This window comes from Eutrigla gurnardus, assembly GCF_963514095.1.
Source record: "Eutrigla gurnardus genome assembly, chromosome: 9".
NCBI classification, from domain to species: domain Eukaryota; kingdom Metazoa; phylum Chordata; class Actinopteri; order Perciformes; family Triglidae; genus Eutrigla; species Eutrigla gurnardus.
The window spans coordinates 13,754,284-13,777,246 of NC_139923.1; the positions used below are offsets into that span (position 1 = coordinate 13,754,284).

At 41.3% G+C, this 22,963-nt stretch overlaps 1 protein-coding gene across 2 annotated transcripts in view; it reads right to left on the reverse strand.

Moving 5' to 3' along the window:
• plxnb2b (plexin b2b) overlaps nucleotides 1-22,963 on the reverse strand; it is a 113,398-nt gene that overhangs the window by 8,185 nt on the left and 82,250 nt on the right. For both annotated transcript variants that reach the window (XM_084018245.1, XM_084018246.1), the window contains exons 10-30: nucleotides 22,548-22,659; nucleotides 22,113-22,214; nucleotides 21,616-21,711; nucleotides 20,910-20,997; nucleotides 19,822-20,006; nucleotides 18,599-18,747; nucleotides 16,383-16,494; nucleotides 15,404-15,540; nucleotides 14,776-14,958; nucleotides 13,785-13,878; nucleotides 11,334-11,531; nucleotides 10,055-10,234; nucleotides 9,070-9,206; nucleotides 8,290-8,390; nucleotides 7,693-7,922; nucleotides 6,795-6,976; nucleotides 4,255-4,321; nucleotides 3,596-3,742; nucleotides 2,414-2,570; nucleotides 1,492-1,592; nucleotides 95-179 (exon numbers count right to left, since the gene is read on the reverse strand). In XM_084018245.1, coding sequence (XP_083874371.1) covers nucleotides 95-179; nucleotides 1,492-1,592; nucleotides 2,414-2,570; nucleotides 3,596-3,742; nucleotides 4,255-4,321; nucleotides 6,795-6,976; nucleotides 7,693-7,922; nucleotides 8,290-8,390; nucleotides 9,070-9,206; nucleotides 10,055-10,234; nucleotides 11,334-11,531; nucleotides 13,785-13,878; nucleotides 14,776-14,958; nucleotides 15,404-15,540; nucleotides 16,383-16,494; nucleotides 18,599-18,747; nucleotides 19,822-20,006; nucleotides 20,910-20,997; nucleotides 21,616-21,711; nucleotides 22,113-22,214; nucleotides 22,548-22,659 — 2,843 coding nt within the window. The remainder of the gene's footprint in view (nucleotides 1-94; nucleotides 180-1,491; nucleotides 1,593-2,413; nucleotides 2,571-3,595; nucleotides 3,743-4,254; nucleotides 4,322-6,794; nucleotides 6,977-7,692; nucleotides 7,923-8,289; nucleotides 8,391-9,069; nucleotides 9,207-10,054; nucleotides 10,235-11,333; nucleotides 11,532-13,784; nucleotides 13,879-14,775; nucleotides 14,959-15,403; nucleotides 15,541-16,382; nucleotides 16,495-18,598; nucleotides 18,748-19,821; nucleotides 20,007-20,909; nucleotides 20,998-21,615; nucleotides 21,712-22,112; nucleotides 22,215-22,547; nucleotides 22,660-22,963) is intronic.

Genomic DNA, 22,963 nt, shown 5'->3' on the forward strand with positions numbered 1-22,963 from the left:
TCTTCACAAGTGTGTGTGTGTGTGTGTGTGTGTGTGTGTGTGTGTGTGTGTGTGTGTGTGTGTGTACAGTATGAGTGTATTTAGAGACACATACGCTCTTCGTGGTTTTCCTGGTTCTGGTCATAGTTCTGATGAAAGGAAAGCACTCTGGACAATACTAACGTGGCGTTATCTCGCACCTGGAATGCACACAACAGTCTTTTGTAAGAGAGAGAACATACACACACCGACACACACTTACTTCACACACTTTCAATCACCAGCTACTGTGACGTGTGAGGTCAGCAGTCCCTTTGAGTGCCCCAGAACCAATTCATAATCAATGCAATTGAGTAGACAGCAACAGTGGACCTTTATTGGGGTATTTACTGGTCATTTTCTTTGGCGTCAACCCATTATTGCATCAATGACTGTATGGCAGCAAGGCAGTTCATTAAGTAGGAGTGCGAGACGTCAGCGGGTAGGATAAAAAGAAAGAGGAGTACCTTTGAAGGAGGAGGGACAAACACGACAAGAATATCTGTGTCTGACCTTTACTTTCCGAGGATCAATAAATACACTGCCAAAAAGATTTAGTGGCTTTCTGTTGCCATTGACAACTGACAAGAGTTGAGAACCAAGTGCAGGCACTTTCAACCGGCCGGTGATGAAGAATAAAACATGTAGGCATGTTGCTAAACTGAGGAGGCAAACAGTGAAGGAAAATGGCTATGAAGTGTTTTCTTGTACGTTTGATTTATGGACACAAACAGTTTACGGTTTACCGCTTAGCTTGGCACAAAGATTGGAAACTGGATAGCAGCTCGTCTGGTTCTTTCCAACAGTAACATGATGTGACTACCAGCACCCCTGAAGCTCATTAATTACGAGCCTCGCTAGCCATTTCCCCCCGTTTCCAGTCTTTGTGCAAAGCAAACAAAAAGGCTGAAGTTATATATTTAATGGACACATGTTAATTAAACGTGTGATTCATCTTTTTATCCATCTCAGCAAAAAAACAAATAAGAATATTTTTTTACAATGTTAAACTATTCCTTTAAGCTGACAATAAATCAGGTGAGGGGGGGGGGGGTTGTGCAGTAAAAGTCCCAAGATGGACTCGAACCACAGACATTGCGATCAGGACCTTGATCCGCTTTGTCACCAGGATTGTTTTTATGAATGCTGGCATGTTGTCATAGGCGTGTAAGAAAAAAATCAACATTTTTTACACATTTACACACTGATTTGACAGGTGGTTAATAGCACAGATATTAATTATTTAACAGTTTTGTGGTAATTAGCCTACAAGAGTATTAATCTGTGGATTGATTTCACACACAACGCTGTGAAACAAGATGTACAGCCTCCGATGGAAATGGGGTGAAAAAAGGCAACCCCCTTCACATCCACACGCCCACTTACAGCTATTTACATCCCCTCTGCCATTTTCAGTCTTCCTTGCTAAATACGTTCTTTCATCAAGCCACTCAAATGGTCTTCTATACTCACGTTGTAGTGTGCCAGAGTGTTGATGCGTTTCCACCTGCCCTCTTTCTGGGAAGTCAAGTCCAGATCTGACAAAATCTGCCCCGTTGAGCCCGGGCGCCACTCTGTGGTGAAGACATAGTGAATCGGTCATTTCTGAAAGTGAACTGCAACCATACTTCGATGTTTTGTTTGTTATTTCTTTCTTTTATTCTTTAACACTGTAGAAAATCCAGCTCCCCGTCCTACTGTCTGCATGGCGCTGCCTCTCCAGAGATTTAGTGACACATTTGAGTTCATTTTGGTTTGAATAATTCAAATTGAATTCTAAACTTTGATTTGCACTCCAACAATTTTCAATTTAGAGAAATTCAACTGCAGACCTGAGCTCAACACCATCTGAGACGTGATTCATTTACAAGTACCACCAAATATAAAGGGGGTTATCTTCCTGATTCACCATGAAAGAAGATCTCTGCGTATCTAAAATGTATAAAGGAATGAGATCTACAGCCTGCGTGGGAATAAAAAAAAATGGCTTTGATGTTAGAAAAATGTCTATAGAGCTTTTGCCTTTCAAGTCAGTCCCCAAGGTTTCTGACTACAGTAGCAAGCAAAACTTTGTTTAGGGATGAGGGCTTTCTTCATGTGGTTGGCACTGAATAACTTCTCTACCTCGATGAAGCTTTTTTTTTTTATTACACAGACGGAGACAGAAAGAGGGAGATCATCTCCATCCAATAATCCATTAAATTCAGTTACAATGAAATACATCATTATCTATTTAGACAAATTCTGATTTGATTAAAAAGGCATTTTAGCCAGGACTGAAATAGCTTCTCCATGTTGAAATCCTCGCCACTCCCTGTAACCCTTACATTATTCCTCATTATTGGACATTTTCCGCTTCAGCTCATCCTCCTCTTATGTGCCCTCATTTACTCACCCAGTGTGACACTGTCGACCTTGGGCCGCTGGGTGTATGGCAGGTTCCTGTACACCTGCTCAATGATCTTCTCTTTCACCTGTGAGATGGTGTCACAGCTCAGCACCTTGACGGGCGTCACATCCGCACCCTCGCCCTGCACCAGCACTTGCAGGGTCTGGCAAACACACAGAGAACACACAGAAAACACACATTAAGCACCATGTGGTAATGTAGCGTGTGCAATAAACTAAGTCACTGCACTCAAGCTACACACACACACACACACAAACTCCCGCTATCAGGATGTTGTCGCCATGGCAACCAGGCTTCTGTAACACACGCACGCACAAACACTCTCTGTGGTGACACCTAAAAGGACTCCTGTCACCTTGGCCAGCTAATGACCAAGGCTCAATGGGAGAAAGCTCTGACACACCTCACCTCACCTCCCGTCAGAAATAACGAACTGACCACTCAACAGATTCAAACAGGAGGCCGGCAAACCAATCACAATAGCAATCTCATAAGCCTGTCTGCCTCTCTCAGGTGAATGAGAGGAGCACGCTGTGAATTAAAGCCAACAGAAAACACTGGGTTCGCCTGTGAAATCCAGCCCATTGCGTTTTTTCCTTCTCCTATAATTCAATCAGAGAAGGCGATCCATCACGGCGGGAGACGTGTAATTCAGGCTAATTTGGTAATTGTCCTCGACAACGCCATTACCCATGGGTCTTTTTATTTGTGCTGACTTCAACTGAAAACAGCTGTGTTCACATTAGCCTCCATTATTGAAACACGATACCAAGGCGAGACACACAGGCTTTTCCTGACTACTGTAAGCTGTGGATACAGAGCAGGTGCAGGTTGGAAGGTCGAGGAGAGGCTGGGGATGTGACTTGTACCGACAACAGGGTCTTTTACCGACGCCGCGCATTTTACCACTACGTGGGAATGTGTTGCCTGTGTCGTTTTGGAGTTGAGAGCAATGACACTGAAAACGGATGTCACACAAAAGCTGGCAGTCGCCTTGGGGGTTTTGGGTGGTTACCATGGTAACTGCATTGTGTTTTTGTGTACGTGCATGTGCTCACCAGGCACGAAAACACTGTGCAATCTCAAAGCGGGGAGTGCAGTTTTCTAACACTGAGTTTATGAGTTTGAATGTGTGTGGTTTTGTGTGTGTGTGTGTGTCCATCTCACCAGGACAGAGTACTCTACATCGTCGCCCAACAGGCCCGTGTCGTTCAGGGTGTACTTGGCTTTCTTCACTCTGGCGTCTACAGGCCCTTTCTCGATCTGGTGCTTGATGGCTCGGAACAGTTTGTACAAGGGCTCTCCTGCAGAGTCCTGACACACACACACACACACACACACACACACACACACACACACACACACACACACACACACACACACACACACACACACACACACACACACACACACACACACACACACACACACACACACACACACACACACACACACACACACACACACACACACACAAAGCCATTTAGACATTGTCTCAGATGTTTTCAAGGAACTAATTGTTGTAATTAGCAGTTTAGAAGACAGATAAATGCACATTATCAATACAGAGCACTAATGAAAGAAATTGAGAAATCCATGCACTGAGCGCACAGTTTAATGCTGTAGCATGTCGTTATATACATTTCCTGTATTAGCGATTAGGTATTTTAAATTATCAAGACAAATCACCACTAGCGAGCCACTAAAGATATATACAGTATATATATATATACATATATATACACAAATATACATATATACATGTGTTTATGTCATTAGCTTACATTACATTTCATACATTTTAGCTGACCATTAACTTGTGTTACCTTCAAAAATTGATAAAGGCAGATAGACATCCAGTTACACAGCATCCGTTCCACCACTGTTTCTGACCTGGAAAAACACATTAGATGAACACTTTTTAATATTGTAACAATACTATTTAATCATTCTGGTGTATTAATGCTGTATGTTAATGAGCAGTGCAGACATAACATTTGATTAGGTAATTCAAGGAAAACAAGTGACATACATATTATTAGTTTTTTTTAGATAATGCACCTCAAAATCTGAATCCATAGGCCAAGAACCCCTGAAAAATAATCACTACATGGCCATAATGGATGCTGTGATTTATGATAGGTGAGGGGGTTTTGGCATTTATCCTTAGATATGTTATAATAGGTTTTTGTTTTACATTTTGTATATATTGCAAACTGTGTCTTTCCTGGCAAAAGTTGAATGACAGGGAATACCTATAATAGACCATTTTCACTGTATTCTCTTGAAAACATTGAAATATTACTTTCTTAAGACTGCACATCTACAAAATGTCAACAAGGGAAATTTCAGCTTGTCAGTTGTAAGGATATTTTAATTAAAAAATCACGTCAGTGGTCACTTGAAGGATCGTCCATCCTAATGTCACATTTCCACTGGTGGCACACGTTGTTAGCTGCTAGCATGCCTAATTAGATGTCTTGTCTATACGGAGGCTTCTGTTGGCACAATGGCCTAATCAGCATAATGAGCCTCTCCATTGGGGGATAATTAAGATGTGTGCTTGCACAACAGCCAGTCACAGCGCGCCTCGACACAGCAGACAGTTCAAATCACATAACCCCCCTCCCAGCAGCAATGAGCGACTGTACTGTCAGACAAGTGGGTCTTGCTGAGGGAGGGGAGCCCGCCTTCACTGGATCTTTTTGACCTTGACATGATCATTACAGTGGAGGACAGGGTGAAGAACAAAAAAACACTAAAATTGGAGATTCTTTTCTGAAGGCTATTTACTTCAATCAAATAAGTCAGCCGAATATTTACACACTCTAATTCTAGACGGGCATTATGTTGCCAAATTGCAGTGGCAAGATCTTATCAATACCATGTCATCTTTTATAATGTGATAATATATTGTGTTATGTCATTCTAATCATTACATTATTTTTTTTATTAATGCTGCAACGCTAATTCTTGTAATATAACGGTTGATCTCTCATCTCTGTGAAAAGGGCAATTACCTCAATAGAATATGGGTCCGATTAGATTTTGGCTGCAGGTGATGTTCAGTTATGTTGATGAGAATCCTGATCAGGATTGAGAGCTGGAGTTTATTCATACAATAAAACGGCCCAAGCATTAGAATGAATGTCATCTTTTTATTCTTTTCTTTTTTTTTTTTGTCCAATGAAAAACCTTCCTGCTGCAGGATTAAGCCATAAAGCAACTTCCTTAAATATAATATCATTTAAGTTATGTATTCAAGGCATTCAACAACAGTCATTTGTAACCTACAACCCATTGGTCAAGATCTATAGGTTATAGATGAAGAAGATGATGACGGGGAATTACAAAAGAAGAGTCACACAGCACTGTGTGCTTGGATTGGGAGGGAAATAACAGGATCAGAAACAGAAGGAGGAGGACTTGAATAGATCAAGCAGCAGTCTGGATGCAGCAGACTACATTCGTCAGTGCACATTTCAACACAAAACATGGCAACAGAATGAAACAGTCCACTGCCTCTTGAAGTGAATCCAAGTCCTTAAATGGTTAATTATACTGCTGCCAGGGTTTAGATATAGTGATTCTGATTATAGCTTAGAAAGAGGGATTTTAATGATCTCAGGGCAAAAGTGGCCCTGCAAACTGCTCTTTGATAATGGAATTATTCAGGAGAGCTAAAGTAAATATGCTTATACTAACTAAGCCAACATGCTGATATTTAGCAGTTTAATGTCGATGGACACCTTAAATTAGTGTTACTGCTAAGCATTTGCTAATTAGCTCAAAGCACCAAGGACCGACATTGTAAACCAAAAGGGAAAGTTAAGTTATTGCAAGTTATTGATCCTGGGGGTGACATGAATGCCATGGAGGTTTGTACACACTATCTATCCAACAGCTGACAAGATACTTTACACAGAACTAAAAATGACAACCTCATGGTGGCGCTACAGGAAAAAAGTAAGGGATCACTAAAGTCATTAGGATTTGTCCCATGAGAGCCATGAATGTCTGTACAAAATTTAGTGCCAATCCATCCTGTAGATGGAGATATTTGACAGCGTAAGTGAAGATTTTGACCTGCTCATGAAAAGTCAAATGTTCACCAAGGTCAGGATCATGAATTTCTGATTTCATGGCAATCCATCCAATAGTTGTTTAAATGTTTCAGTCTCGACCAAAGTGGTCGCCCAACATTGCCATCACCACAACCACTCTGCTAGCACGCCTAAGAAGCATCCAAGTTATGCAGCTGCCATGATATTTTAGCAGTACAGAACGTCTTAAATGTTAAACTTGGCAAACTTTGGCTTTGTATCCGACTGCTCCAGCTCGCTATTGAGCAGAGTTGTTCTCTCACCTGCGCAGCATGAGTTTGGGGTTCTTGCTGTGGACGTATTCCTCCATCAGCTCCAGCAGCAGTGTTCTCATAATGTCGGTGTAGTATTCCAGTTTCCCATGCAGAGCCACCGTCAGCAGGGAGGCGAAGTACACCTTGGCCCTGGCGTTGAAGTCGTGACTGCGCTCCAGGGTACGGATAAACTACAAACGCACCAGCACACGCACAGAGAAACAGATGGAAGACAAGCTACATTAAACCTCCTGATCAAACCGGCACGCACTCACACACAAAAGCAAATCTGACATAGTGCTTTTAAATAATCAAAAGACTAATGCTTGTGGAAGTAATAATCATCGAGGTAATTCAGTTCTACTTTGTGAAATATTTGAGCTAAGAAAAGTGGAAGTCAAATCAGCCACACATATGCAGTTAACACCCAAGAAGGTGTTTCTATGCCAGCAAATAGTGAACTAATAGGAATCTTCACACGTAGCCACGTCTTCGGTTTCTCACTTCTAATAATGTACTCTGCAAACTCAAACGTCACAAAGTCCTTAATTCAAGGGAAGAGTCTCCGAATGTATATGAAAGAGGTTACAGTGTACTGACTGTGGTTGCAGCAGATTTGAAAGCTAACAGAGATGTATTTTTATGTATTTTATTTGAAAGTAACTAAGGATAAGGCTCGTGTGAATATGCCTTGGCTATTGGGAATGTTAGGAGTAGGTATTTGGTCAATTTGTCAGGAGATGACCAATTTTCTTTCAAATTATCCGTGTTTTCACCAAATTTCATCCAATAGTAGAAATTTCAATCAGAAGCAGAACATTTTGCCCTGGTGGTCTCCTATAATCATTTCATCAGTTTGTGACCACAGCTGACCATTCAGTGAGTCACTCGTGTGCAGTATAATTACATTAATGAGGAAGGTCTTTGAGTTCAGGAGGTTGGAGAACTGGTTGAGCGCTTGAGTCACGATGGCCCGTCGAGCCTCTGGGATGTTGAGCTTTCCTGTGATCATCACATCATTGGCACCGTCCTTAGAGGGCAGGAAGAAGACGCGCTCGGTGTAGGTTTTGTAGTCCAGGAAGGGGATTCGTCCCTCACTCAGGTCGTTGGTGTGGTCCTCCATCTCAATCATCAAGTCTGCGACATAAAAACAAAAAAATAGCACCTTGTTCTTTTTTAATAAGCAGATTTTCTCATTTGCGTGCCGCTCGTCTGTCTCAATCATTACGCTGCAAGAGGCAGCGAAGGGAGAGCTTTGCCGGGAAAATGATTTCAGCTGTGAAAGATTGTTTTCTATTACAGTAACTACGAAACAGTGCCCTCCTAATGATGATAACATGATGTTAAGCAGGAGAATTTATTTAATTCACTGTGGTACAATACATCAAACAAATGTAATCAGAGCTACGAAGCACTTCATTACTTTATAGCTTCTTAGAAACATGGATCCTTTGAGGGACATTAGCGATATTGCTGAGGTTTTGCACAGCTGCACTGTTCGTACCTGTGAATTCTTTCTTGCAGCGGTCCCGTACGCTCTCCTCCAGATTCTCAAGCTGATGTTTCACCTTCTCGTACTCCCTCTCTGCCTGTTGACTCTTCCTCCTGAAAAGATTACACAAACATCAAGGAAAAGGGTTCAAACCTGGTGGTAGATAACAAATTGTCAATTTGAGAACACAATGGACAGAATAGAACAGAACATGTGTTATTATAGCTGTTATTTATTTATCTCCAAATAAATCTATTTGGATTTTTGTCATTTCAGTTTTATAACCGTTGTTTGTCAAAGAGAGTTACCGTTCAAATCTGACATCTAATCGACCCCAAACATAAATAACGACCCCTTTGTCAATTGTGTAAGCACAGTTTTTGGCACTTCAATACTTTTGTACAAATTGGCATTTAACAAAGTCGGAAGAAAAGTCAAAAGTATTTTGGGGAAAATTGATTTTGCAATCATTGTTATTATTGCAGCAGTGGCAAGTGCATTTCAACAAAACACAAGAGTTCAGGAGTCACAAGGCAAAAGGCTGGGGCTAGGAACCACTGGCATAAAAAAATATTGCAGGTTTGTAAGTTTACGGTAAGCTGGACAGAAAAAGTTAGGTATCGGAAAAACTGTGTAAAAAAAGATAAAAAGGCCTAAACTGAGTATTATATGACCTTTACTGCAGGTTCAAGAGATTTGTATAATAAACATTCCTACTAATCTGATCTAAAAAAAATGCTATAAGAAGTAGTGTTTTTTTTTAATACGTTAACCTGAAATAGCTTAACTTACCTGTAGCAGTAGACAGAGATTGCGATGATGAGAAGCATGGGCACAATGACTGCAGGGATGATGATGTAAAGGGACAAATCATTCTTCTTCTCGTATTCCACAGAGCCGACCACCCACTCCCCTTTCCCAAATTTTATCTGCGGATAAACAGAGAGAGAGATAGGGAATCTTATTATCTGCACAAGCTCTCAAAGTTTTAGCCCAAGATTTATCTGGGTAGGTGCCATTAGTAAAGATTTGACAGCGCTGGAGAGGAAACGGGGACAGAGGAGGATCTACATAATTGCCCACAGATCTGATAAAGCAGCTGCAGGACCATTCCCTATCCCTAAAGTGCTGGGGCTATGTGCAAGGTGGTGGGCCCACATGAAAAGAACAAATGCATGTGTATTGAGTTTGACACTTTACAATCAGGCCTCTTCTATGAAGGTGTTCTGTCCTGTTTGATGGTCCATTGGTGTCAATTCAGTATGCAGCACACAGCCGCAGAAATAAAACAATAGCTCACTTCGAGGAATGGCCCACAGGAGCAACAGTATTCATCACAATTGTGGCTCTGTTATAATTAAATATAATTATAAAGGGCCTGTAGATACATGAAAACTGTTGAACCAGTGAAAAAAATGGGCTCCCCAGATGAACAGAGGATACGCTTAGAGGAGTACAGTAAAGATTCATGATGCATGCATCTCATCTGCAAGTCCATGCATGTGTCTGTGAAAGTACATTTACTTAAGCACTCATCTTATACAGATTTGACGTACTTGTATTATACTTGTATTTGAGTATTTTCTTCTCACGACCTTTTATAATTCTATTTTACTGCGTTTTAGAGGGCTATACTATTCTTTTTGCTCCCCATCCATGATATAATATACAGTATATTAATGTATCACTGACAGGGCCATTTGATTTGATGATATTCAAAAAGGATCTGAATGTTTCCTCCGTGACTGTGTGTCTGCCTGACTCTGTTTGATCTGACCGTTAAGTCCAGCAGCTCAGGCCGGGTGTCTCGGCGGTGGCGTCGGGAGCGAGCGCTGGGTGTGGTGGAAGGTGTGTCTAGAAACAGCTTGTCATCCTGAAGCGTGTTGACCTGACATGGAACGTCACCCACAAACGCTTGAGCCTCTTTGGCCGTCATAGCTCTGGAGAATCCCCGGCCCTGCAAGGGAAGATTAACAGTAATGCTCAAAGTGTCGTGACTGGACTACATTGGGAGGAATTCATTACTGCATTTATATACCATCAGTTGACCCATCATATAATGAGTATTAAAAATATGGATGGAACGTTTCCAACGGCTTTTCACTGCCCCACCATAAGTGCGGAAATAAATGAGTAAGCTTAAGATTGTAAGTACATTATTTCTTAGTTAAGACACTGTGGGAACAGCTCAGCCAGTCAGTCAATCCCACAGTTCGGGCATTGCAATGTACACTTTGACATTCTGCAGCACGCTTCTGTATCTACAGACATGCTTTCAATTATTCTAATGCAGTCTGCAATATAAGAAAGGTGAAATTAGCTTAAGTAAACCAATGTCTGAGTAATTGAAAAGGCCTTTTTTATTGCAAATGCCTTTCCTCACTAATTTACTGCAGTACTTATTCAGTGTCTGCACAAAGCAATTTGACTTCTGACTTCACCCCGGACTTAAGGAGAATACGATGGACATTTTGCCTCATTTTTACAGAGATGTTTAAGATAAAAATAACTAATGACACATAATTTAATGCATTGGTATATAAGATAGTTAAACAATGAAATGTGTAAAAACAGAGGAGACAGAGAACTGCAGGGATGTTAATATAAAGTGACAAATCATTAAATCGTCATTATGCATAGGCACATAAGAGAGATGAATAATCAAATTGAGGTGTATTTTTAAAAGAATATTACAACATTAAGAATATTTGTCATCCGTTTATAAGGGTTAGAATAAAGTAAATGCAACTACTAATGCACATTTGCCTCAGTTCATTCGATTTCCAAAACAATCACCCCACTGAGCTAAAAAAAAATGCACTGCTATTTGCATATATTTTTTTTTATAAACAATGAAGCCCATCCATTACATAGGCAGCTAAACAGCAAAAATGTGGTGAAGCAACTGCAATTCAGCATATTTTCCATTTTCTCCTCAAGTCAGATAATAACACCATTTGTCTTAATTCCTTCACACAATGAGGCAGATTTCTCAGAAATACTGTGCTGTCATACAACAACTGCAGCATTAAAAAGGACACAAGCAGCCCACTCACAGTGACAATAATGATGCCCCCCTCAGTGATGACTTTCTTGCTCAGCTCATTGAAGATGGGATCAGGGTGGTAGTCGAAAGGACTCAGTTCCTTTGTCATTTTGTCAAGCAGGATGTAGGTTTGAAGGGGCTGATTCAGGGAGATGTTTACTGTTGGAGACCGAAACTGGATGACTGTGTCATTCTTCTCGTCGGCGCTCTGAATGTTTCGGAGGAAGATCAGAATTTTAACATTAACACCAATACAAAGTAATATGTTGACATGTAACACACACAAAGTAAGAGAAGCAAGATATGAAGGAAGTATTCAACATAGAAATTATGGAGAGCGAAAAGCAAACATGTTTTCAAAGGCATTGAATTGATGTTTTTGTTGTGTGAGGGAAGAGTGTCTCGGGGGTGGAGGGGCAAACAAAAAGGCTGGTTGGGTAAAATGGAGAAGGTAAAATTATGTGTCTCTTTTTAGTCATTCTATTAAAATCCCAATTTGCCAGAATAGCAGCCGCTGCTGAATCGTTATTCACACCGAGTCATTCCTTCTCTGGCTTTGTTTATTTGGTTTTGATTAACTGGACGGTGATATTTTTGTCCCTCTCTTGTTTGATGAAGAGTGACAACACTGTGCGACAGCTAAACTCTACAATCCTACACACAGTCAAGTTGTTCAGAAGGACAAGGAAAAGGTGTAGGTTACTTTGAAAAAGACAAAGGCACACCTACTATAAAGTTTGAGATGGGTGGTATGAGTTGAATGTTTGTTGCTTCAACTTAAGAAGTCAAAATTCCTGTTAACTTGTACAGAGTAGCAATAGAAAGCATCCTGACTGGAAACATTACAAACTGGCTTGGGACTTGCAAGTACAGGAGGGCTCTACAGCGGAACGTCAATGGTACCCATCTACCATGCATCAGTGATATTGGTGACAAGAGGTGCCTGCACAGAGCAAGGCAAAACCCACCCAGCCACAGTCCGTTTACCCTACTGCCATCTGGCAAGAGATACAGAAGTATCAGCTGCCACGACAGCAGACTTCAGAACAGTTTCTTTCCTCAGGTGTGCAAACAGAATAATTTTTAGAAGACACGCAATATAATAAACCTAACTGAGAATCCTTTGTAAATGTAGGTAAGATTTTGTTTGATTTATATACGGTATGCATCTATGCTAACCTAATCAATGCTCATTGATCAATTAGTCTGCTGTTATACTGTTCTGTAATTGAAGGTATATTGTGTTATTTTTTTTTATGAAGGGTACATTCAAATCTTCCCAGTTTAAAAATGAATTTTGATCAGGTACGTCAACCATTCCATATTATGTCTAATATTAAACAGGTCTTCACAAATTAATTTAGTCAGGTAACGTTACACCTGCAGTTAGTAAGTGTTAATATTTAGAAACAGCTAATATCTATATAAGAACTACTTTGTGCGATGCGACCCATTTTGATTTAATATGTAAATCTTAATGTAGTAATAATTTCTATTATAACAAGGCAAAGTTGGAACTTACTAGCAGCTGGTACAACCAGCTCTAGAAGTCTCTGTTTACAATTACAAGCAGGGGGTCTTTAAAGCAAATGAAAAAAAAAGAACAAATCTCTACTTTGAGCTTCTAACCTGACCCACAATGTAATCAACATGTTCTCACCAGCAGCCAAAAAATATTTGGGCCTAGTTCAGTGGATAGACTTAAACCAAGAGAAGCTTATGAAGTTGACCAGCCAAGGCCTTTGAGATAACACTTTCTATCTGCTGCTAGTGGCAGCCAGGAGTCTTTTCAAATCTCCCTGTCCCCCGGGGAGTAGTGTACCAGGGACTTGGCCGGGACTGAAGTGGTAGAGAGCGGCATATTCACATAATCTACTGCAACCTTAATGCCAGTATTAAATTTAGCCCATTAAATGAAATGAACAAAATTGCTACTGCTTAACACTGGCCGGTACACTGGAGGACAAGTAGCGGCATGCTGTGTGCAACTCCTTCAAGTACCCTGGCACAGTCAATCCTGCTTGATTAAGCTGGACGAGGAACATAGTTCTATCTTTGCGAGGGTGAAACAGTCACGCTGCTATCTGCAATCTTACAGGTTTTTAAGGATTTACAGCCTAAGAAGTGAGATGAAGTAATACTGGCTTATGGACTCTCACTCATCAGTGGAAGCATGGAGTGGAGATGTGTGTTTGTTGCTGTGTGTGTGCATGCTTGACAGGGTTGGAATAAATCGTCATCCTCATGAGATGCGGGGAGATCGATGGACAGTGCTGCTACTGTGAGGGGGGAGCAAATGGAAAAGTATAAATTCTCCGAGACAAAGAATGGTAGGATAGAAACAGTTAAGAGAAGGAGTGAAGTGAGCAAAGAATTGATGACTTCTACAGGAGGATAATACACAGGCTGATGGAAAGATGCTGTTAAGTAAAGGGTACAGAAGAAGAAATGGAAGACACACCTCAAACGCTTCCGTATTGGGTCCTACGACCTTCAAGAGTGCCGTCTGGATTAAGTTAAAGCCGGAGCCGGTCACCACAATGGTCCTCCCTCCACTGAAAACACACACAGATATATAAAACACAATACAATACATAAATTAGATATAAAAACAGATATCCCCAGCCACACAAAGACAAACGTATAGGGAGAGTGACATGAAGACACACACACACACACACACACACACACACACACACACACACACACACACACACACACACACACACACACACACACACACACACACACACACACACACACACACACACACACACACACACACACACACACACAGAGAGAGAACAAAGCAAGGTAACCATCTAATGCATCCATTTACAGAGATCATCCAGCAGTTTTGCTACAACATCAAAGACTAGCAGTTTCTATCCCCTTCAGCCAATCAGAAGTTTGGGAAATATTCTGCACACATACACAACAGGCATACACATGGAGGACAAATCACACATTTAAACAAATAAAAAGGTTCTTGGCATTAATAGCATGAACCAAGGTTTCAGACAGATAGAAGCTTGCAGGGCAGAGAACAAGACAGGTGCCTTTCTAAGCGTTCCATTTGCCAGTACTTCTCCATACAGCCTTGTCACTCATGTCAACATGCTTTTTCTGTTCTATTATTGGATTCCCTATTCTACTACTTTTATCAATGTGTTTTTTGTCATTGCCTTATTTTGGACTATTACTCACTAAAGGCCCATGCTAACAGCTGGGCTAAAAACTTAAAACTAACAGAAATCCTTTTAAACACTTGTATTTGAGTGCATCTGAAAGTACAAACAGCAAGTGGTCCATTTGAAATGTACCTGTTGTGTACAAATACCACCATTTCTCTGAAACTTGGATCCAACACTATATGTTTCTAGATAAAATGAAAAGCAATGTTGCAAATGCTCAAGGTAAAACGCTAGTACATGCTTCTAATTTATACTGACCAGACAAAGCTTGTTTTGGGGTTGTGGTCCACCACGATGGGATTCTCCAAGAATTTGAAGGCACTTGGGATGGTTGTTGTGGTACTCCTTCCATACCTCACTGTGACGGTGAGAAACTCAGAGGGCACCTTTTCTCCTACGAATTGTCCTGTCCTGCAGGTGATCTCTGCTCCGAAGTGCTCCCTGCAAATACAAGGACATAACACTAACTGGCTAGCAGGAGTGGGGGGTCACACCAGGTCAGGTGTGCGGTGGAAGCCAACATGGCAGCAGCCTGACAGCTTGTTAAATCCTGGCTTTGCTGCTCTTCTAGCTCGTTATTTTTCCGTTACCTCTGCCTAAAATGTCACCATGGACTGGGTTTGACAGAACACTGGTGGTCACAACGGCGCAGGAGAATGGTAGGAGAAAAGAAAATCCTGCTCATGATGCCACAGTTAAGGTCAATTCCATTTTTGCTTCAGGAATTTAAAAAAAAGAAATCAATTTATGGGCTTCAAAGTGTGCATACTGTAGAATTTGCATATTGATACAATGTCTGAATAACAAGTAGCACTTGACGAGACTGAGTTGAAAGAGGAATTGGGATTTGGTTTGAATGACAATCACTGAGGAAAGAAGTACTTACACAGTGCAGTCCGTCCCTCCGATGTTAACCTGGACATCATCCTTACTGCCAGTGTCCAGAAATCTTCCTTTAATTGTAACGAGGGTGCCCCCAGCTTTTGGACCCGTAGTGGGTGTCACCTCCTCTGGAATCGGGTCCTGGTGAGAGGGGGACACAGTGAATACATACTCATCTTTCCCCTGCAAGGATTTACATGCACGTTAAAAAATCCAACGCACAGGGTCGCTCACACACGCAACAATACACACAATGTTATGTCATAAAGCCACACACATTTCCTCTTACCCTCCTTGATCTCCAACTCTCCATTAGAAACATTCACACACACACACACACACACACACACACACACACACACACACACACACACACACACACACACACACACACACACACACACACACACACACACACACACACACACACACACACACACACACACAAGCAACACATCTGCCTCAATTTGCTGAGCAAACAGTTAGGCGGAGCACTCCCCTGTGGGGAAGCTTTAGCGGAGCCAGAGATATGAAAAGCCAGTTTAATACTTTAACAGGCTACAGCATAGCTATTTGAGAGAAAAGGGAGCCTACTGCACAGCATCTGGTTAAAGATGTATGTGTACACATTGTGGCCTTTCTTTCAGTGCATTGCCATTGTAATGTGACAGCATCTAGGCGCTTAATTGACTAAAACATTAGGAGGTTGCATTTGTACATTCCACATAAATGGCATGCCCTTGTTATGTTCTGTCAAGGGGCTCTCTGCAGTTAGAAAATGATGGAAACATAATAGAGACCATAAAATAACAAAATCAGCTGAAAGCCTTTGGGTGCATTTATTTTCTAGTTTTAAATTTGTATGGTTCTATACTTGGGAAGAGAGAGAGAGAGAGAGAGAGAGAGAGAGAGAGAGAGAGAGAGAGAGAGAGAGAGAGAGAGAGAGAGAGAGCACATTTAAGTAAGTAAAGGAGAATATTTACCCTGTAGGTGAATCTCAGGGAGGAGGTTCCTCTCTTTCCCCCGTTAACCTCCACCTCCACCTGGCCCCAATGATTATTCTTAGGGTCCACAGGGCCGATCTCACACACCACGCTGGACGGGACAACAAAAAGGTGAGAAAATATTGAGTGCTGCTGCAGCTATCAATTATTTTAATTATTAATTCATTATCAATTCATTTTCTCAATTAATTGATATTTGTTTCTAGAAAATGTTTTAAAAAATGAAAAATAGGCCCAATATAAAACTCAAGGTGAGGTTTGGATCCAGAGAAAATTTGACATATTGCTGACAAATGTTTCAACAAAGTGATGGACCGACTCGTTTCAACTCGCACAACAGATTAATGTTCAACTTCACCAGGTGTTTGAAAGCACTTGTGGAAAATGGAGCAGCATTTCTGAACTTAAAAAAGACCTCCACAAATCAAAGCGGTCACTGTCACTGTGCTGCTTTGGCTTCCAGGCAGGAGCGGCTCCATTAAAAACAAACAGATCCACCTCACACAACCTCGTCCAAATTTCTCCATCTAAATTGGATCTTTCGGAAAAATTACCGACATTGGCAGAAAAATGAGTACTGCTCATTTATTTTAAGTTAATTGGTTAAAAAAAGCAAATATAAAAATAAGTAAAAACACGTTCTCTTGGACAACTAAGCAGATGAACTCAGTGTGATGTTGAATGCCAGACTGGCTGCTTCTTGCATGTTATAAATAGAGCACTTTTGAAATCTTAGCACATTGCACCATCTACAAAATGACTGATATACCATAGATGTCTAAGTCCTCAAAGAGAATAGTTGCTGATGCAAGTGGTCAACATAAAATGGCAGGTTGGCCACTCATAAACAATTAATAGCTATTCATTTCTATAGTGACGTAAAGGAATGAAATATCGCAGTGGAAAACCTGTCAATTCTTAAAGCGATGATCTCAAACAGGCTGTAGACGATGGAGGACAACTAACAACACGATGAAGACTGAGCCGAACTGTGGGCTCCAGAAGTGGATGATTTAAGGGTGAAAACCTTTCCATCTGGTCTCATAAATCCTGGTTTATGCTTCATCACGCAGATGGTGGGGCAAGAATTTGTCACAGATGTGGATCCATCCTGCCAGGTGTCAACAGTTCTGGCTCGTGGCTGCAGGGTGACAATGTTTTCTTTTTCATGTACCATTTGTATCAAGTGAACACCACGGTGGCTGAAGTGGATTTGCGAGTCATTTTTGGAGGAGCATAGTGTCTGCAGCATGAAGAGACCAGGAAAAAGCTGTGGAAAATGTGATGCTCTCAAATCAGTGCTCTGGTGTATTCATATCTCAAAGAATTCGGCCTACTCTGATCATTTCTGACTACAGACAGTACTTAAAGATGCACATTCACCAATATCCCAGTGGTGGAAAGTACATTTACTTAAAGCTATGGTCTACGATTTGGAATAAAAAGTCTATCAGCTGTAGGCCTGCATAGAAATTGACAAATGGGAGCCATTGCTCCGGAGGGCTCTCATTGGCTCGTACCCTCCATCCAATCCCCTCGTCTCCCCTGCTCCTCGTCATCCTGCCTCGTCGAATCGTGGAACACTGAGGGGAGGGGTTTGGTTGGGGGGGATGCTTTTTTCGAATCTGTCTCAGTGGCTCAACTGATTTTCAGAATGTAGAACATAGCATTAAGTACCGGTACTGTTTTTATGTACAGCTTTGAGGGATACCTTATATATATTCAGCAATACATTTTAGCAGAAAGGAGTCATGCTGGGTCCACCCCCACCAGCTACAGTAAGATGTTACTTAGACACTGATAATATAATATAATTTATTATATTATTATAATATAATAATAATATATCGGTTACAGCAAACTTATATGCAAACTTATGAAGGATTTTCTTTTCTTGTTTATGTAACACATTTGAACTTGTGCAGGACTTGTAATGGAAAATTACTTTGACTCGAAAAAGGAACATCCACCACTACCATTCACATCAATACAGTGACAAACTGAGCAAATGAAAATATGCACCCTGGTTACCTTGAGAAAAGCTAAAGCCGTCATGAGTTAAAAAAACAAACAAAAACGTACTTCTTTTGCAAACCTGCCCAACACGGTTTGACCAAACAATAGAGAGACAGCATGTGTGCTGCCTGCCACCGCACATATATTTGCATAAATACATCAAAGTGTGTAAGTACTACCTCGTGGAAACAGAGTACTTCTCCTTCTGATGGATACAGGGCTCCCCAACCACGGTTATGCTTGTAATGTCTTCTTTGTGGATGCCGAGGTTGGAGCCCCGGATGGTGATGGAGATTCCTCCCCGCAGGGGGCCGAATCGAGGGATGATCTGGATGGGGAGATACGCGTTTAGAAGAAGAGGGGATTTGAAATGGATTTAAACAGATCAGCCTTGCATTAAGAATGTACAAGAGATTTACACAGTCTGTTGAAGTCCTCTGAATGGGGAAGTGTTAAATATTCAACACCATGGTTGAGAATTACATCCGTACTGTACGAGCCATGTTTTCATATACATGTATGTGTGTATGTATAAGAGCCCTACTGATGCTGGATGTTGTTATGAAAGATACTTGAGGATAATACAAAGTCACATTGTAATATATCGTCAATATTTTATGTGACTGTATTGTGAACAAACCTTTTTTACAGCTGAACAATAATTTAGTCTTAAATAATGACTCTAAAATAAGACAGAAAGAGGCAGAAGAGGCTCAAAAACGTTCAAAAGTACAATGCTAACTTTTGGTAATTAGCACTAAACGCAAAGAACAGATGAGGCTGATGTGAATTTCATTAGTTATGCAGGTATTTGGTCATAAATCAAAGTAGTGGACAAATTATAACTACACTTTGATGACCCCCTGGAAAAAAATCAGGGGGACGCCAAGGTGATTACAACTCATCTTGAGGGGAACCTCTGGGGTCTGTACAAAGCAATCCATCCCATAGTTGTTGAGACTTCAGTCTAGACCGATGTGGTGGTGTGACGGACATAACCGATCTCGACACACAAAGCATCTTGCCAACACTCTGTGATATCTGTATCGGCTGATGTATCAGTCAGGCTGTTATATGCATGGTAATAACCTCTGTCACGCTGACATCAATACAATTACTGATGGATGTTTGCCAATGACAATGAGACAATGAACAATTAAGTGAGCAAAGAAGGAATTGATCCAATCTAGATGTGCTGCGGGTCAGCTCAAAACGCCCTCAAGGAGAAGCAGACTTTCAACTCCACGGTCGACAGAAAGTGGAGAGGCCAGTAAAGTGTTCCAATCAATAATCCAATCACCAAACTCATCGTCTTTCCACTGCTGGTCACAAGCCTTTCATGCACGTACCACTTCCAGCTCAACGGTCAACATAAAGAGATGACGACGCCGTTTCTACTCACGTCAGTGATCTGGGGGTCGGGGCACTGGGTGTCGGAAGGATCCTCGGACCCCTGCTGGTCAGGATTGCACAGCTTCTTATACACACAGGCCTTCAGCTTGGCACACCACACACACCTGTACATTGGGTCTGCGTTCTTACAGAGACTACAGTCCTCCCTCCCCATGGAGCAGTTGTACAGGGTGACTGTAGGACAGTGAAGGGGAAAAACAATTATCACATTTTGCATTACACTTTTTTTTTTACACGAGTGTTACTAAATGTCAGCGGCCACCTAGTTTACATAAACCTCTACATTTACCAAAACTGCTTTATTTTTTAGATATCGTGAGAGTTTGTTCGTTTAAGTTTTGTCCATATTCTATAAAAGTTACAGAATGTACCTGGAAAGGTTTGTCAAGTCGAGTTTGAAATTCAGCATTGGTAAGAAACTATTTTTCCAGGCGCAATACCATTTGGGCCGACAACTCTCTGGGCTCTGTTGTGATTGATAGCTCAGTGGGCAGAACCAAAGTATACAGGGGGACAACGATTGGCTGAAAGTTACACCTCGGACTTCAGACTCTTACTGATACAGCGAGTCGAGTAAACCAATGCTGGGCGGTATCTTTTACAAGCGTTGTTTATCTCACTGCATCCTGGTTACAAAGTCCAATCAGAGCTACGCATTGATTTTCACAAGGTTGAATGTGTTTTACACAGTTAAATGGCACTTAAAACAGGTAGGCTGAGCTAAACAAAGCTGAACAAAATGTGTTGAAGACGGGGGAAATCTCTGCTAATGGCAAGAAGTCAGAATTAGACTGGTATGGTCCTTTAAATGTCTCACCTTTAAATGTCTATGTTGGTGTCATCTAATATCTTAATTAACAAGATGATAACAATATAAAACAGGCCTTACTATCACTTGCCCCTCATCATTCATATTCTGTCAAAACATGGTTGGTGATACAGTCATTACCAAGTCATTTTCTGATTAATTTTCAATTAAAGGCAGCATTCTCAGATCTAGTGGAGGCTTTACACTAGCAGTGTACACACACAGGGCATTTTAAAAAAAGGTCTCCATATTAAAATGTGAGAGTGTACCATTCAGTGTGCTGTCCATCTTCTTGTCCGACTCTTTGTCCTTCACATAGAAGAGAACATTGGTCTCTGGTGACTTGTCATAAGAAAACTAGGAAATTGGAAAGAAATAATATGAATTATTAATACAGAATTCAGTGATTAATGGCACTTAAGCTCTTCTCGACAAACAGTGGGGGCTGCCGCTCCCTCATGCCAAGGGAGGAAAAGAATGGAAGTGAAAAAATTACACCCAGCCTGGCAGATTTTCAGCTGCAGAAATCAATGTTGGGAAAGAACATAGCTAGGGGCTAGGTACGGTTTGAGCTTCCAAATCACAGAATTCAGAATGTGGAGATGGAGCTGAAAATAACTCCAGTGAAGAGAGTCTGACCATTAGAGGGAGCTAGAGAATATCAAAGGGACTCATAAGGGGTGATTGGATTTATAACGTTGAAAAATAAAGTCAGTTCAGTGATACAAACTTTGGATATGGGTTTTTTTTCAGTACTGAAATCTGCAATCAAGTGGTGCTTAAATTCACTCAGTTGTTCCATATTTCACTTTAATAAATTATAAAATAGCTGTGATTCAATGATCTGTGTTGAGTGAAGGACAAATTGGCCAGAAGCCATCTGAACAAAATCAGCAATTCAGTGTCAATACAGAGACACGGGTGAGGGTCAGTGCTACGACGAGTGTCAAGCAGCGATACAACAGCCATACTTACATTGAAGCCGCTGAAGGTGTAAAATGGCCCATCCTCAAAATGTACCTCCTCTTCTGCATTCTTCATGAGCTCGGTGCCAATGGTGAAAACCCGACCCTGAGGAACCGGACAAATACCACAAGAATGGTGGATTCATTTATGTACATGCTGCAAATCACGGTTCTCTGCTGCTCCTCATTGTTTTCCTTCGTGCAGAGCAGGAAATGTAAAAGACAATGTCGTCCTACAGGCTCTTCTGGTAGCTGATAACATCATTCAAAATAACCTTTCGCTCTCTCACCTAAATTCTCCTCGTCATTGCTTTTTGTGCGAAAGAAGATTTGTGTCTTTTGAAATATACATGTTGTAGTCATGCTGATGATGTAACCAAAACCCCATGCACCGGCCAGAAATTGTGACCAATCGGGTTCACGGCGGACCGAACAGGCCACCATACCCAAGTGTTTTAAAGAGTCAGTTCGTTTTTTACAAAGGGTTTAACTTCTGTGTCACTTTACCTGGTAGAGGTCCAAATTGATCCCCTCGAAGCTGATACGAGTCTTGTAGCCCACAGGGATCAGCACAGGATCTGGATTCTCAAACTGGGGACACTTTGCTCCCTAAGAAGGCATCAAAACAAATCAGATCACTCAATCTTTTACATATTAAATATGCCAACCACTTAACGGACACACTCGTCTGTGGTTACAGATAAGTGTATCGCTGAAACATCTGCTGACTTACAAATTGATATCCTCCACCCAACAGTATTTGTCATGCAAGATGGTGCCAGCTGATATCGGGATTTGGGTTTTCTATTCATTTTCAGGGGAAATTTGGAATCGCTCAGGCGTACCGTCACATGTTTGATTAGATTTGTGAAAACTTCTGCTACATATTTTCCAACATTTATCAGACAAGCCACTGATGTGTTAACACTTGAAAAGACTCACCTGGCGTTGCTTGATGATGTTGGTCCCCACCACGGCTTCGTCCATGTCGCTGCAGGTGTGGTCACGTGTGTTCCACTGGCAACCCCACGAACTGGCCACACATGACCTGCACCTGAAAGTAAACAGATAGATAGACACAGAAACACAACATGAACACCAAAAATGAGAAAATGCATATAATTAGGCAGTCACACACACACACACACACACACACACACACACACACACACACACACACACACACACACACACACACACACACACACACACACACACACACAAAATCTTAAAAACATGCAAACTCATCAAAGCGCGTCCGGCACAAAAATCCATGTTGCTGACAACGAAATGGATCTCCGCAACTTCACATAAGCAAAGCTCGTTCATCACACATTCCTTGGCATGAAAGAAATGAA